Source organism: Muntiacus reevesi, chromosome 14 (assembly GCF_963930625.1).
Source record: "Muntiacus reevesi chromosome 14, mMunRee1.1, whole genome shotgun sequence".
Taxonomy (NCBI): domain Eukaryota; kingdom Metazoa; phylum Chordata; class Mammalia; order Artiodactyla; family Cervidae; genus Muntiacus; species Muntiacus reevesi.
In genome coordinates, this window is record NC_089262.1 from 50614364 (window position 1) to 50631543 (window position 17180).

The following is a 17180-nucleotide window of genomic DNA, read 5'->3' on the forward strand; positions in this document are numbered from 1 at the left end:
TTACTGAGCACCTACTGTTTTCTAGGTAATCAGTCCCACACACAACTAAATGAAAAATGACAACTCTCGAAGGGCTCCAAGGAGAAGTGCACTAGCTACAAGTGTGTAATGGGCAGAGTTGACCTGTCAGAGTGGCCAGGCCTTCCTAAGGAAGTGTGATTAAGCTGAGTAGGAGGAAACTCGGCAGTGACTGCCAGGCCTGGGGAGGGAGAGCATTCCAGGCAGTGGGAACTCTTGGGCAAAGGGCCTCTGGGGGAAGTGAGTCTCAAGTGTTCAAGGAACCGAAAGCAGGCCTGAGCAGCCTGCGTTGGCAGGACCCCAGAGAGTGAGGGGAATGAACTTGGGGCGAGGCCAGCTGGAGAGATGAGCAGGAACCGGGTCCTGCACAGCCTCGGGTCTTGTGGGGTGGGCTTGTTGAAGATTTTATTCTCTTTCCCTCCTCACTCCAGGGGGAACTCAAGCTGTAACACGAATGCATGACAGGCCCTTCTTCTCCGTGATCTGGGAATGGCAGCTTCTGCTTCATCTGAAATCCGGCAGGATATTGTCATAAATTCCAGATGTGAACCACCAAGTTTCAGAGGATTATAATTTTATGAAGACTTTAAACCTAAATCACACTCAAGATATTTTATTTTATATGCTATCATTCAATAGGCACCTCAGAGCCATCACTGAGAATTTCAAGTATCACCATATATTAACCCCTCAGAAGCCAGTTTGACCATCTAATACCCTTCTCTTTGTCACCTACCTGCGATCCAGAAAGTCTGCAAGAAACCAAAATAAATGTGACACAGACTGTGCATATTTTAACCAGAGGGGATGTCCTCATTAAGAACGTAATTGATTCTTATCTTACTCACAATTCTAACAAGTGGGTTTTCTGGGTTCCAGAAAGCCACACCAAATGTGAAGAAACAACACAGAAATGGAGGAGGGACAGGTTATATGACAATAATTAAAAGTAACACGGGAGAGCACAACTGTAGAGACCAAAAAAACTGAGGGGGAAAAGACATAAAAACAAAAAAAAACAAAAAAAAAGGAAAGAAGAAATAAAGGAAAGAAAAAATAAAAGTAGTTTCAGCTTTTAGTTGTGGACAAATTGTCTTGCATGCCTTAGTCGCTCTTGAGGGCATCATTGTGTTTATAGGGAGACCTTATGCTTAAGAAGTCAAGAAAGTATGTCACATTAGACGATTTCTAGCCTACAGGGTTAAGATTTTTTAAGAAGCTTTGGTACTTGAGAAATAAATCTTCAAGGACTTCCCTCACTGACGGTGGTGAGGCATCTGCCTGCCAATGCATAGGACACATGTTGAACCCTGGTCGGGGAAGATTGCACGTGAGGTGGGGCAACTAATTCAGCATGGCACAACTACTGAGCCCTCTCACCCTAGAGCCCATGCACCGCAACGAGAGAAGCCACGGCAACAAGAGGCCCTGGGCCACCGATAGAAAGAAGCCTTCACTGCCCACAACTAGAGAAGCAAAGTAGCAAGGAAGACCCAGGGCAGCCAAAAATAACAAAGAAAGAGGTTCTGCATAACCATAGTTTTTACTGTAGTGTAGCTCTGCGGAGGTGTTAGTTAATAGAGATTTCAGGTTGCAAAAATATCTGACATAACAGCTTTTGCTGAGACTGCTTCATTTCACAAGATATTTAATTCTGGGTTTGAACGAAGTCATTGGAAGTGACACTTTTCATATCGGAATTGTCATGTTGCTATTCTTGACAAGGAATGAGTTCTTGAATATTTAAAAATATTGTAGATGATAAAATGCCATTAATAAGTACATTATAAAGTTTGGCTTTCACATTTTTAACTTTAATTTTCATGTTTGTCTCTTAAATGCAAATAATCTTTATCTAGGCATAAGGTGCCCCCTAAAGTTACTTGGTTGTCTGAATTGTATGTCTTTACTTCCTCCAGATGGGAATGAGAATGAATAAAATACTGTTTGATCACTTTGGAAAATGCTCCTGCTATGTGTTTATGAAATGATTTGAGGGGTGACATTATATTCTGCAAATACATCCTTCATGCATGTCAGAGCATCTTTTGTCTCCCCAGGGAATATGTTCGTACCATAGCATTTAATGTTTTATATGTGTTTTTCTCCTGCTATCTCACCTATCAGAGATATCTATGAAGACTGAATTGGTAGATAGATGCAATTTAGAGGAAATCATTAATTTTCTAAGATTTTTTTTATAGTGTTACTTTTCAATATTTAAAACTGTGAGTTCTTTCTCCAGTTGATATAAATATGGAAATTTTAAGTAATTTTTACATTATTCAATTGAATAGTATTCTTCTATTTTATGACAAGCTTAATAAAATACTTACTAAAAAGTTACAGTTATAAATAAACCAATCAATAAATGGGTGGAAGATCTAAACAGACAATTCTCCAAAGAAGACATGTAGATAGCTGAAAGGCACATGAAAAGATGCTCAACATCACTAATTATTAGATAAATGCAAATCAAAACTACAATGAAATATCACCTCACAGTAGTTAGAATGGCCATCATCAAAAAATCTACAAACAATAACGACTGGAGAGGGTGTGGAGAAAATGGAACCCTCCTATACTGTTAGTGGGAATGTAAATTGGTACGGCTACTATGGAGAACAGTATGGACAGTTCTTACAAAACTAAAAATAGAACTACCATATGACCTAGCAATCCCACTCCTGGACATATACCCAGAGAAAACCATAATTCAAAAAGATACATGTGCACCAGTGTTCATTGCATCATTTAGTTACAATAGGCAGGACAGGAAAGCAACCTAAATGTCCATCAACCGAGGAATGAATAAAGAAATGTGGTATAAATATACAATGGAATATTACTCAGCCATTCTAAAAAGAAAAAAATAATGCCATTTACAGCAACATGGACAGAACTAGAGATTGTCATACTGAGTGAAGTAAGACAGACACAGAAAGACAAATATCATTAGATACCACTTGCATGTGGAATCCTAGAAGGAAAAAAAGGGCAGAAGCGAACTCATTTACAAAACAGAAGTAGAGTCATGGGTGTAGAAAACACACTTAAGGTTACCAGGGGATAAGGGGTGGAGAGGGATGAATTGGGAGATTGGGATTGACATAGACACAGTTCTTATTAGTGTATAGCACAGGGAACTCTACTCAGTACTCTGTAATGGCCTATATGGAAAAAGAATCTAAAAAAGAAAAAAGGAATGGATATATGTATATGTATAGCTCACTTACTTTGCAGTACATCTGAAACACAACATTGTAAATCAATTATTGTTGTTTAGCCACTCAGTCGTGTCCAACTCTGGGACCCCATGGACTGCAGCATGCCAGGCTTCCCTGTCCTTAACCATCTCTTGAAGCTTGCTCAAACTCATGTCCATTGCGTCTGAGATGCTACCCAACTATCTCATCCTCTGTTGTCCTCTTTTCCTTCAATCTTTCCCAGAATCAGGGTCTTTTCCAATGAGTCAGCTCTTCACATCAGGTGGTCAGAGTATTGGAACTTCAGCTTCAGCATCAGTCCTTCCAATGAATACTCACGGTGATTTCTTTTAGAATTGATAGGTCTGATTTCCTTCCTGTTCAAGGGACTCTCAAGAGTCTTCCCCAGCACAATAATTCGAAAGCATTAATTCTTTGGCATTCAGCCTTCCTTAAAGTCCAACTCTCACATTTGTACATGAGTAAAATCATAACTTTGACTTAGATGGACCTTTGTCGGCAAGGTGATGCCTTTGCTTTTTAATACACTGTCTACGTTTGTCATAGCTTTTCTTTCAAGAAGCAAGTGTCTCTTAATTTCATGGCTGCAGTCAACATCCACAGAGATTTTGGAGCCCAAGAAAATCAAATCTGTCACTGTTCCCACGTTTCCCCCTTCTATTTGCCATGAAGTGATGGGAACAGATGACATGATCTTAGTTTTTTGAATGTTGAGTTTTAAGCCAGCTTTTCCACACAACTCTTTTATCCTCAATAAGAGGCTCTTTGGATCCTCTTCGCTTTCTGCCATTACAGTATTATTATCTGCATATGAGAGGTTGTTGATGTTTCTCCTGGCAATCTGGATTCCAACTTGTGATTCATCCAACCTGGCATTTTGCATGATGATCAACTATATTCCAATAAAAAAATTTTTTTAAGTTAGTTATTAAAAAATGGGAAAGACTAAGAGCTATAATTAAACGTGGCATTTCCTATTTCTTTTGGCTATCACTAGGTTCCAAGTCATGTTGAAGGTCTGTTAAACATTCCAGTTCTGAAATGGCTTCATCTGATAAGATCTTCACCACTGCACTTTGGATTGGAATGAATAGCAGAATGGTAACGCTCTGGTCAGTTTTCACAATACTGAAATGGTACACAGACTATCTTTACACTAACGTATTTTTGCTAAAAATTAACAAGAGTAGATTATCTAATATTCAAAAAAAGCAAATACTTTTACTTCTGGGGGGTGGAATTAATGTTCAAATTAAAATTTGAAGCAAATTAACTTATAAGCAAATTGCCAACCTGATTTTTTTGTATAAGTTGAGATGTAACAATTTAGTTTTGAAAAACCCAGATTGTAACTTTAAAGACTTTTGTCTTAATAGAGTATACACTGTTCTTAGAAATAGGATGGAAAAGATTGGTTGGTTGATCAGTGGTTGCATACACTTTCTTTTAATTGCAGCAAATTCTAGAAGGTTACTTCCTAAAGAAAGAAACTATGGGTTAGTAAGTGATAATGTGGCCACAGAATGATGAAGTTTCCCAACTTGCCTATTCTGGATATTTATCTAGGGCATACATTGAAAAAAAAAAAACCCACCACAACAGCAAAACAAACAAAACAGATTCAAGGTTCCTAGCACTCTCTAGGGGAGCCCTAAAGGAAATATGTATTTTAAACAGGTATGTAGGGCTGTTCTTATAATCTGGCAAGTCTGGGAAGTAACAGATAATGGGGAAAGATCTGACTTTATCATCAGACAGACTGAACTTGAATCCCTGCTTGGCCAGACTGGAGCTGAATAACCTTTGGTTAGCTTCTCTGAGCTTCAGTTTCTTCATTCATTACTTGTGCTGGAACAGGGGTGGACGCAACATGGGGGGTGGGGGGTGGGGATGGGGGACTGGGGCACCAAAGGAGTTATTGTTTATAAAACCTCTAGATAATAATCAAACAATAATAATAGTGAAATGTCAGTGGTTTGATTTTTTGGAATTTAGCAGTTGAAATAGATCAAAACTTTCCTGTCTTCAGAGACAGAACAACTATTTTAAATTGATCAGTTCTGGGTTGATCATTCCCTGCCCGCTTCTTATTTTGCCCAAGAATCTACTTGGAGGAAATGATTGATTAGGGAGATTCTTTTTGGCACTGTCCCCTGGTTTTGAACATTTTGTCCGAATGAAGTGTCATCTCTAATATCTCACTCTTTACTCTTTTTTAGGCACCTAGAATTCTCTGTTATTCTACTGAACAGGAGAATAATCCCGATTCATAGGCTAACTATTTTAGGCTTTTCTTTCTCCCTAAGCAATTTAATTATATCCCAGGGAACATATTAATACTTGGCTTTGGTTATAATATAAAAAGTATATCCCAGTACAAGGAAAAGCATGGAAGCAGGAATAGCTGTGTCCATCTTCAAGTGACTTAAAGTTCCATAGATCTAATTCTCACATCTTCAAATCTTCCTATTATTAGAAAATTAATCTCTTAATTAGCTGAGATGACTAGCAATAATGATGAGGCAAAGCCATTTTTTCCTTCTGCAGGCCTCCTCCTAAGTGTTGGGGCTGCGTGAAGTTCTTGCCACCAAACGGTAGTTTTCAAACTTGAGTGTGAAGCAACGACTTACATGGGGAGTAACGGTGTGTCAGTTTCTGGTTCCCAGCTCCAAAATTGTGTGCAATGCTCTGAGGTACTCTAAGGATCTCTCTTTGAAACCCACTGCTCCAGGAATTTTATACATCTCTACTGAACTTAATTCCAATTTTCATTCTTAAAGACAGGTCATGACAGATGTCTAGATAGGTTGCCACTGCTCCTTTCAAATAAATCCTTAGCTATTCATCTATTGATGCAGCCAAGTGCAACAGGCCAGGCGCTTGGTATGGTGCTGGGGGAGAGGGTGTCTCTCTATCAGTTTAGCTACAGGGAGTTCTGTTTATGAAGTCTGCCTAAAAGCCCAGCTCCTGACCACACTGGCCGATGTGCTGTGGTGTGATGTGATGAATCACTGCACTTGGGAAGCTGAAGACTTTCTGTACTTTGATTTCCTACCATTGCCTAATGTTAAACATTTCAGCATAACCAGAGGCCTTTAGCCCTGATTTGGTCCCTAGGGTTGGCGCCTGTTTGAAAAGGGCAATTAGAAGTAATTTAGTAATGATTTCTATGAACACCAGGAAAAAAACATTGTAAATACCTCAAACATGAGAGTGGCACAAGAACTAGCCAAAGATGACATATTGGCAACTTCTTTCTTGACTCATGAGTGCAACTGACCTCTGGGGAGATGGAAGCCTTGCAGTGCAGTGCTGGGTACCTGGGACCACAGAGATGGCTGAGGCATAATCCCAGCCCTCAGAGCCTTTCTAAGCAGGGAAGAGAAGATGAATGACTCTTGCAAGTGTGAACATAGCTGTGACCCTTGGCAGAATGGTATAAATGTCACGAGGAAGATCCAAAGTGTCAGAGGAGCTTGAGGAGAGAGAGCTCACACATCCAGGTGGGTTTTCCCAGAGGAAGTGGCATTTGAGCCAGTCCTGGAAGGAAGGGTAGGAATTTGACAAGTTCTATGGGGAGAAAGAATGTCTCTGTTACCACCAACAGGAACATCTTGAGCAAATGTGCAGATTGGGGAAGCTGGGATGTCATCTAGGGAGCTGGGAGAAGTCTTGATGGGATTTAACAACGTTCCTGTCTGGAACCTGGAAGGTCTGTTAGATTTTAGCAAAGATAAGGCTGGAAAGTTGGGTTTGGTCAAGATCAGACCTGAATTTGGACTTTCCCTACGTGGCAGGGAGTCATTTAAAGGGACTTGAGCAGGAGGGTGATACCATCAGAATTATACTTTAGGAAGCATAACAGCTGGGTGGAGGAGGATTTGCATGAGGAAAGGTTATACAGACACACCAGTGAGGAGGCTGTGTGAAGAGGAGGAATAAGTGACTAAGCGAGAGGGGCCAGGAGAGAACGCAGCAAGTAAACCTATATGAGAGTTGCAGGCAAAGAGGAAAAAATCTTGGCGGCCTATGAGCAGGTGGCAACTATAATAACAGTCTAGGGGAAGAGAGCCTGGTTTCCAGGGAAATGTGGAACTTTGGGTTGGAGGTGGCAATGGAAAAGGGAGTTGACCACTAGCAAGAAGTGAGCTGAAGCAGAGACCATGGCTGGGAGCTGCAAACGGTGGAAGCTCTCCAAAGTGTGGGCCACTAAAAATAGAGAAGAGGACCCTCCTAGGCTGTAGGGCAGGGTGCACATTAAAGTTTGGAGGAAGAGAAACCCCAAAACAAGGCAGAGAAAGACAAGTTGGAGACATTATAAGATCAGGAGAGTCTCAGGGAACCAGAGGAAGGAGGACAGTTCAAGAGCGGGAGAGTTGGTCTCAGTTAAGAGACTACAGAGGGGGAAACCTGAGCTGGTGGCTTTGGACTCACCTTTGAACAGTTAAATGAAATTCCTCTCATGTAGGACAATGCCTTAAATCCAGTCTCCTTGGTTCAATACGAAGTCAAGATCTCTAAACGTTAGGCACTTCCAAAGGAGTCCACTTTCTCACTCAGTATGAATTAATTTCTTCCACTAACACCTGGTAGGTGCCTGAATGAGTCACTTACTCTGTCTGGGGATATGAGTTTTGTCATCTTTCACTTTGCAGTTCCAAGATTCTGTGTGTATGTGTATGAAAATCCTTAGTAATCTACACAATATTACACAAGCCTAAGTTCTATCATGGCTGTGTCTGAAGACAGAATGGAAACCACATTTTACTTTCGACTTAGTTTTTTCTATCATATATATATACTTTTAATTAAATTTTTAATTTTTTTAAAAGAAGTTTAGAAATAAAAAAAACTGAAGGAAAAACCTTCCCGCCTCCCTTTTGCCCGTTAGATAGTCTTCCAGTTTTCTACCCAGTCCTTTTCCTAAGCATTGAGGAGGTGCCCAGAAAAATACCAGATGGATATACAAAAACATACTGTCACCAAAATTTTCCTTACAAGTTAGGCAGCTGCGAAAAGTCGGCCAGCATCCGGTCCCTTAGGGACCTGCAGCCTCGGGCTTGGTGAGGCCCGAAGAGGGGAAGAGCCAAGACCTGGAGCTCGAGGTTTCCGGGGCCTCGGCCCTGAGTGGGCGATTTTCTTGAAAACTCGGGAGCGCTCTTCTCTCTTTAAATTCAGGCAACAAGGCAGGCATATGGATATCAGCCAATAACCTTAAAAGATGCTAACGTGTCAAAGGAGATACGGTTTATCTTCTAAAATAGCGACAGTATCAGTGGCATGGTTTACAGGAAAAACATTAGGCAAGGCAAAGAGTAGGGATGTCTCTAACGTGATAATTAAGGCTGTTTTGGACCCACATTCGACTGAGCCCCGGAGAGTACGAAGAACAATGTCTGCAGCGTTCCTGGTTCACAGGGAACTCGCTTCTTTGCCTTCACCGGCGCCCCGGCCCCATCAAGCTGCGCTCTCCTCCCGCCCGCCCCCACGCAGCCTTGCCCCGGGAGGATGGGGCATTCGGGCGCCGCCAGGGCGGCAGAGAGCCCGGCGTGCGTCCCGAGCGCCAGGGCTCCCCGCAGCCTGGGGCCGAGGCTGGCCGTGGACCCAAAGGCGCACCGAGTGCGCTCGCAGCCACAATCCGCCGCCGAACGGCCGGGGCGCGCCGTCTGCAGCCGGCTGGACTGTGCGCGCGCGCCTGTAGGGTGTGTGCGCGCGCGCCCGTGTCGTGTGTACTCACAAAGGTGTGTTTGCTAAATCCACTACCCCGGGTGTGCCTTCCACCTCGAGCCGGAGCACGCCCGGGCCTGGAGCAGGGTCCCGGTAGAGCGGCCGCGGAGCCGGCATCCCCGCCCGCGGGGCTGAAGGCGCGCGAGGGCGGGGCGGCTGCGGCCAGCTCCAGACGCGCGTCGCACAGCTGCGGGACAGGTTCCGAGCGCTCTGCGCGTTTTCGGACACTTTGGCAAGCTTGGAAGCCGAGACTGAGCGGAAGCTGAGACTCGCTCGGGGTCGAGCGCGCTGCAGACAAGAGGAGCAGCGGAGCTGGTGCTCTTCTCCGCCTAGGTCTGCAAAAGTGAAATGGAAAACAGCCGACTACCGCAGCCTCCTCCCTCTTCTCCGGCGCCGCAGCCCGGGCTGGGGGTGGGGGGAGTTCCTCTGGGCTGACTGGAGGGGAAGCAGGCGGCCTCCGCCGCACCTCCTCCGCCTTCCTCACCACCCCAGTCCCCCGGGTTCCACGCCGCATTTCTTTGTTTTGAAAGCGCCTCCTCCGCCCAGAGGCTTTTCCCCCGGCGGGCCGGCTCTGGCGGGGGTGGGGGTGGGGCCTCGACTCAGGGTCCCGCCCCCCACTTACCCGGACCCCTCTCCCGTGCTCACCTCCCATCTACTCTTCCCTCCACGCAGCGACCCACGAGGCGCGTCCTCACTTGCGGGACATCAAAGGGAGGCAGGGAATTGGAGGTGAAAGTTGAGCAGGCAGGGGGCGCAGAGACCCTTGCACCCTAGGCCACGCCGGACGGCCCGCCCCCTCCCCCGGGAACCCCGCCTGAGCCCCGCCCCCCGCGTCACAGCAGCCTGACATTCTCACAACCCAGCGGGCACCCAACCCCACCGCCCCCGCTACCCCCGTGTCCGCCGAGTGCTCTATTTATGTTTCAGCCCAGCGATTTGCATAGGCCCCGCCCTTGGCCCTAGGTCCCCCTATCGGTGCCCCGCCTCGGCCGCGACGTCACGGCGAAGGCCCCACCTCTTGTGCCCGTACAAGGAGCGGCGGGCCCTAGATGGCAGCGTGGCGTCGCGGCGGCGTGTGCGTGTCGCGCTTCCTTGTGCCGTTTATAGGGTCCCGGCACTTCCGCTGTCGGGTTAGAAGCGGCGCGGTCATGGCGGAGCGCGGACAGCAGCCTCCTCCCGCGAAACGGCTCTGCTGCCGGCCGGGCGGCGGCGGCGGCGGCGGCGGCGGGGCCAGCAGCGGCGGCGGAGGAGCGGGTGGCGGTTACAGCTCTGCCTGTCGGCCGGGCCCGCGGGCGGGCGGCGCGGCGGCAGCGGCGTGCGGAGGCGGCGCAGCGCTGGGTCTGCTGCCGCCGGGCAAGACCCAGAGCCCCGAGTCGCTGCTGGACATCGCGGCGCGCAAGGTGGCTGAGAAGTGGCCGTTCCAGCGCGTGGAGGAGCGCTTCGAGCGCATCCCGGAGCCGGTGCAGCGCCGCATCGTCTACTGGTCCTTCCCCCGCAGCGAGCGGGAGATCTGCATGTACTCGTCCTTCAACACCGGCGGCGGCGCCGCGGGCGGCCCCGGCGACGACAGCGGCGGCCCCGGCGGCGCGGGCGGCGGCGCGGGCGGCGCGGGCGGCGGCGGCTCCTCGTCCTCGCCGGCCGCCACCTCGGCCGCCGCCGCCGCTGCCGCCGCCGCCGCTGCCGCCGCTGCCGGGGCCGGGGCCCCGTCGGTGGGGGCCGCCGGGCCGGCGGACGGCGGCGACGAGACACGGCTGCCCTTCCGCCGGGGCATCGCGCTGCTGGAAAGCGGCTGCGTCGACAACGTCCTGCAAGTCGGTGAGTCACGGGGCAGTCGCGGGGTCGTCTGTCCGTCCGTCAGTCCCTCGGGGGGGTGGCGTCCGCCCCCTCCCCTCTGGGCAGCCCCTCAGCGCAGCGCGCGCCCGCACCCCGCCCGGTGCCCTCACTGGCCGGGACAGTGCTTCTGAACGAAGCGCCCATTTCCTCTCCGCCCCTCCCCGCCCCCTGTCTCCCCGGACAGGCCAGCGCGAGTGGGAAATGAATCAGCAGGACGCGCCCCTCCGCGGGGTCCGCCGGGTGGGTGTCGGGTGCCCCCGGGCCGCTCCGTTCCCCGCCCTTCTCCCTGGGAGCGCGTCCTGGAGAGCTGCTGACCGGTTTTGGGGGGTGAATGTGGACAAAGGCGCGGGCGGCCGGCTGGGCTCGGGCGGAGGGTGTCTGTGGTGGGGCCGTGCGGGGCGGGGGAGGGGGCGCGGGCCGCACAGACAATGCCGGCCGGGGCCGGGCCGGCGGCCGGGCCGCGCTCTGCGCTCTGCCTCATCTCTCCCCTTGTCTGTCACTCGCTGGTCTTTCTCCTCTGCACCCCCCTTCCCCGCCCTCTCCATTTGAGGGGAGGGAAATACATTTTAATGCCACTCGGCGGCCGCTCCTCTCAGGGCTTCGACGGGCTGGCGGCCGCGGCGTTCCGGGGGGCGGGGGAGTCGCTGCGGCGTCTGGGCTGGCCCGGGCGAGCTCCGCTGGCCACCCCGGGGTTTAAATGCCCTTCCCTCCGCGCCTCGCCGTCTCGGGGTGCGCGGGCGTCAGGCTGGACCCCTTTCCTGAGGGACCTCTCCTCCCGAGGACGCCCGCAAGTCAAAGGGTGCGAGCCGGGCCCGTGGCAGCTGGCTTTTCCCCTTACCGGGGGACCGCGGCGTAGCCGGAGCTCCTGCCGGCGGAGTTCGGTTTGCACCGGGGAGGGGGCCGGGGGTCGTGCTCCGTGCGAGCCGCGGGGAGCTGCGACAGGCTGGGCGCTCGCGGCCGGCGGCGGCCAGAGCGCGAGGCGGAGGGGCTTCGCGTCAGCGCCCGCGTCGCGGACCGCCTGGCAGTCGGGCACGACCCCGCACTTTGTTCTCGTTTTCAGGCTTATTTGTGCCCCTTTCAGTTTTCTGTCACCCTCCGAAAAGGGGAAACCAAACAAAAGAGTCTCTTTATTTCTTTTCAGGGCTTGTAAAGTAGAAGATATTGACAAAGGCGAGAGAAGGACTTAAAGCTGCACAGCCCTTCTTTCTCTGACAGACCATGAGAGTTTTCTCAAATACCGAGTTTTAAAAGCTTTCTCTGTGCTCCCCGCTCCCCCCACCCTCCAATGTGTCTTTCTGGTCAGATATTTTTTTTCCAGCTGTAGCGCTGGGGATGTTTGAGCAAGACGGAAAAGAACAATGCTGTAGTGAAACTCCCCTTTCCTCGTATTTTTCTCCTGATTGCAAAACGGCGTATTTTTCTACCCCCCTTTTATAGTGCTGTCTGTTTAAACTGTGGTGGTGAACGCGGTTCCTAATGAATGGGGAGAGATTTGGCAGCATCACTGTCTCTGATTTTTAATTTAATCTTGTCTTTCCGTAGTCAGTTCCTTTTATCCTTCTCTTTGGGAGTCGGGTAGGGGTCTGGGTGGGGCCCCAAGAGAGAATTAAGATTTGTTTTAATCCTGTCTGGTTAATTTGAATTCTAATGCAATCTGCGAACGTGATTTTCTGCATGGTCATTTATTTCTAAAGGTCGCCCCCAGTGTTGCCTTTTCTAGGTTAGACACCCTTTCCTTATGTCTGGAGGGGGGTTTAACTTCTGAGGCTATACATCTATCCTTTTAAAAAAAATCTAATTAACATTCTTTCAAGTTATACCCCTCCTCCCCTTGTTTCCTGCCTGGTTGAAATGGTTTGAAGCACATCCATGGTATCTCAATATAACAAACTAGTTTGTGAGTTTTTATGACTTGGCTGGCAATGCTGAGTTTTTTTTCCCCCTTCTGTGCTTGACTCTGCTTGCAAGCAATGAGGAATGACAGGAGAGCACATAGGGAGGGTTTCTTGGCTGATTGCATTTAAGCCAGGAATTCACTGTGAAAATAAAGCCAAGGGACGATAAATAAAAGATGCAATCTTCTCTAGGAGACAGACACACAGCGTGGGCCTTGCCTGCTTTCATTGGTGAAGAGGCCTGGGTGAGTTGTAAAAGAAAATAGTAACTTTCTGAATAGTCCCCAGAGGGGAAGGAGGCCACTGAATGGAGTTGGCAGTGGTTGATGTGAAGTAGGATGATGCTTCTCATATAGCTTGAAGAGTTGACCACCCCTTTGGAAACACTTACATACGTGCTAAACAAGTGCTGTACAAATGGTGGAAAAAATTCTTTTTTCCCCTTCGTGTTCTGCCAATTTCCTTAACTTCCAAGTTGTATTACTTGTTGTGCCAGTCGGTGTAGAGATGGAAGGCTGTTAAATGCCTGGCAGCTGGCACTGTGAGATAGAAAACTTATGACCAGGATTTTTTTTCCCCCTTGATGAAGAACAGAGAGAGTGGCTAGATTAACCATCTAATTCAGCTCTAAGTGGTGGTTTGAATTGGAACTAACATGAAGCTTATTTTATAATTTTGTGATTTGAGGTAGAAGTCTTTTCCCCTTCATAACCTGAAATGGAAAAGAACAGAATATGTGTTGATAGCATCATAAGCAGTTTTCTGGTATTGCAAAATTACAAGTTTGTTTGTACAGGAAGTATTCATTGAGTTTTGTAGAGATGACTAAATTACAGCTACAATACAGACAGTCTAGTTGCTGGACTTTATTTTGCACTTACAGTGTTGAAGATTACTTAAGGATTGAGGGGCAGAGAATTGGGACTTCGCAGTATTTAAACATACCTTCTTGGTTATTTTTCAACCCCTAGATTTTAAGAAGAAGTTTAAAGGAAAAAAATTAAATATTTGAGTAGTAGTTGTGAGCAGTATTTAATTGATGCAGAGCTGTTCATCAGTTGATTAAGGGAAGTTTAAGAGAAAGTATTGTTAGCTTATTTAACTAATGATATATTGGAAGGGAGCTAATGCTGAAGGTGCTTGAATGTAAATATAATTGACAGTATTTGAGTAATGGTTTAGAAGTCACATACGAATTTTCAACAAAAATTTTTGCCTGGAAAGTAAGTAAGTGTCAGTCATGCCCAACTCTTTCTGACCCCATGGACTGCTGTCTACCAGGAGATTTCCCAGGCAAGGATACTGGAGTGGGTTGCCATTTGCTTCTCCAGGGGATCTTCCCAACCCAGGGATTAAACCCAGGTCTCCTACACTGCAGGCAGATTCTTTACCCACTGAACTACAAGGGAATCCTGGAAAAGAGCGTTCCTAATGGGGCCTGAAACTTGAATTGTAAAGGAAAAGACAGATACAAGTTACTTGATTAAAAAAAAAGTCTCAAAGTTTCTGTAGGACTGAAAACATGATGGACCAAGTTAGGCAACTAACTGGTGTAGTTGTTTGCAACATCTTTGACCAAAGGCTGGCAGATAATTCCTGAAATTTGGGGAAAAAGAGAGATGAAGAACTTGGTAGGAAAAATAGACATTTCACAAAGAAATGCAAATTATTAATAAATGTATTCATCTTAAATACAAGAGACAAAAATGGAAAGCTGTTTTCATCTACCGCACTGCCTCACGGGTAGATATTGCCCAGAATTGATTGAGGAGGTGGGAGAATGGGATGCTGCCTCCCCTGATGCTGCAGTCAGTCTCTTTGTGTCATTTCTAGGAATTTAATCTGTAGATCTATTGATACCAGTGTGCAGAGATGTTCAGTACGGTGGGTGATGCTCATTGCAGTATGGTTTGCAACTGAAAAGCTGGACTCAATCTAAATTTCTATCAGAGGGGAACTGGTTAGGAAGTACTCAGTGGAATACTATGCAACCACCAAAAAACAAAGTAAATTTTTATATACTGACAAGTAGGAGTGACCAACATGTTTCATTTGAAAACAAATCAACTGTTTATGTAGTACACTGCAGTTTCTGTTGAAAACAAAGACAGACTTGCATATTGGTGTTATAAAGATGTCTGGAAAGCCTACCCAAGCAACCATTGAATAGTGATTATCTTTGGAGAAGGGCAGATGAATGGGCACGGTTTTGGGAGAATTTTACTTTTCATTGTATTAATTTATGGCTGGATTTTTCTTAAAATTAGATACATATATTTTTGTAATAAATCTTAGAAAAATTATCCTTGTGTTTTTTAATGAATGCTTATTTTTTGTTTTGGAGTATGTGTTTGTGTGTGTGTCTCCTTTCTGAAGACCTGGTGTACACTTAGTTTTCTTTTTTTTGTTTTGAAACACCGTTTCCTTAATTGTGACTGAACAATTATTTAAAAGCAAGGAATGTCTAAACAAAACTAGAAACTAGTGTTTTGTAGAAGGAAGGAGCTGAGTTTTAAAAGGAAGTTTTTTTTTTTTGCTGGTTACCTTTTGGGAGAAAAGTTATGTTCACACTGGTAAGCATTCTCATGGTCTTTTCAGATTTATTTAAATTTCATGATTTAGGAAGTAGCAAGGCAGTAAAAGGGGATAAGTATTAGATACTAGATTTAGGATGGTCAAAATTTTAATCACCTAACTTACTTGAGGCTAATTAGTTGGCCTTTGAGTATTTTGATTTTCTTTACAGACCAGAGATTATTGTATAAAGATGCGATTCTGAATGCACTTTCAGAGTTAGGTGTTTTGTTTATTGATGATGATATAGCTTATTGAATGTATTTCCAAGTTTAATGATATAGAACAAATTTGAATCAGAACCTATACTTGTTAAGTCTGGTTAATGAAAAATTACACAAAAGAAGAAAATTTGAAACTAGTGCATATATGTATTTTTTCCTTATTGTCTTCCTCTCTGAGTTGTTTCATTCGCTTGTAATTGATTTTTCGAAAGTATTTGAGCATCTCATGGGCTCAACATTGGTCTGAGGGAGTTTCAATTTTCAATTTTAAGTGACAAAAGCTTTGAATTTTTGTGATACTTAGTTCTCTGATGGTTAGTACTGGTCCAGTGAAGAAATCTGAAATGTTCATTTGGTAGACAGAGTACTTTTCCTAGCCAAAAGATTTCAACAGTACTGGAAGGTGGGAACTGCAGGTTTGAATTAAGTAAATACTTCTACTCCTGCTGCAGTCTTTAATTTCTTGCCATCTCCCCCCTCCCCATTCTGAGTACACCCTGGAATTGAGGAAAAGACCATCTCTCTTATTTTATTTCAACCGTGCATTGAATTTCATCCTTTCTTCAGATGCGAAACTTGGATACCTTTCGTTTTAAAAACATCAGGATTTTTTGGAACACCTCCTTTAATAGAACAATTATTGCCATTAATTGAGCAGTCTAAGTCAGTATTGTCTTTAAGTATGTCCTGGCCAATTGTTAAGATGTTTATCCGTTTATCCTTTATCTTGGCTTCTTTTCTTTTCATATGGGTAGTCAATAACTATCGATTCAGACTTGAAATATTTCATCTGGAAAAATAACAAGCTAGCATGTCTTCTCTACTCAAAATCATATTAAGAGTTTACTTAAGAATGCATGATTTCAACTAGTAATATCTTTAGTGAACAGGATGGCAGTGAGGGAATGACTGATGCTTTTTTTAAAGAAAGTTGTTCCTTTTAAAAATTATTCAAATGGGTCTGTACTAATTCCAAAAGCTGATGTGCTTTATATTTTTGTGTTAGAAAATAGGTTTTTTTCAGTGATGGAAAGTGAATTTGGTACCTTTATTTTAAGAAACTTACCTATGTGTATGATAAAACAAACTCATGTTGTGTTAGAAATTTTTATAGGGGCAATCATTAAACTTGATCTGCTGTTGACCTTCAGCTGTTATATTTAAGAGAGCAAATATCCTACAAAAGAAGTCAGATTATAGGTAAGTATAAACATCTATGAACAAAGCAGATTATAGGAGACTATTTTTTAAATGGTAGTAAATTACATAGAGCTCATAAAACCATTTTTATTTACCTTTCAAATTACTATCACGTATTTTGAAGAATGGTGCTTTTTCCCAACAAAAACCTAATTTAATTTTCTTGGTTTATTAATTTTTTGATATATGTAAATATTTGAACATTACTGTAAACTAGAAAACATGAGCCGTTTCTTCCTTCAAATGAGTGGAAAGGCTCATCTCCTGCTGAGAAATCAGTATTGAGTGATAATTTGGAGAAATATGTTACATAGTTTTGTCCCATGAGAAGAGACTCTTGTTTCTCAATCCTAGCCAGAGTCTCAAAAATAAAATGTATTAGTTAGATTTGTTTGAAAAGATCCGAGTATCTTTCCACTTTCTGCTTTCAATGCCGGGTGTTCTGCTGAGAAAATGCTTTGTATATGGTTTTCAGTTCTTTA

General features: G+C 45.5%; 2 protein-coding genes across 2 annotated transcripts in view; one reads left to right on the forward strand and one right to left on the reverse strand.

The window, feature by feature from the left end:
• Positions 1–543: 543 nt before the first annotated feature.
• On the reverse strand, positions 544–10122 carry LOC136146425 (uncharacterized). Its single transcript, XM_065905305.1, has 4 exons — positions 10030–10122; positions 9618–9742; positions 6446–9307; positions 544–4137 (listed from the first exon to the last, which is right to left on the reverse strand). Exons 1-3 carry the CDS (start codon positions 10120–10122, stop codon positions 8683–8685), a joined length of 843 nt encoding a protein of 280 aa, XP_065761377.1. The 3' UTR covers positions 544–4137; positions 6446–8682.
• Positions 10116–17180, forward strand: part of ZSWIM6 (zinc finger SWIM-type containing 6) — a 209666-nt gene continuing 202601 nt past the window's right edge. Inside the window, exon 1 of the mRNA XM_065905411.1 lies at positions 10116–10787. Coding sequence (XP_065761483.1) covers positions 10121–10787 — 667 coding nt within the window. The 5' untranslated portion in view covers positions 10116–10120. The remainder of the gene's footprint in view (positions 10788–17180) is intronic.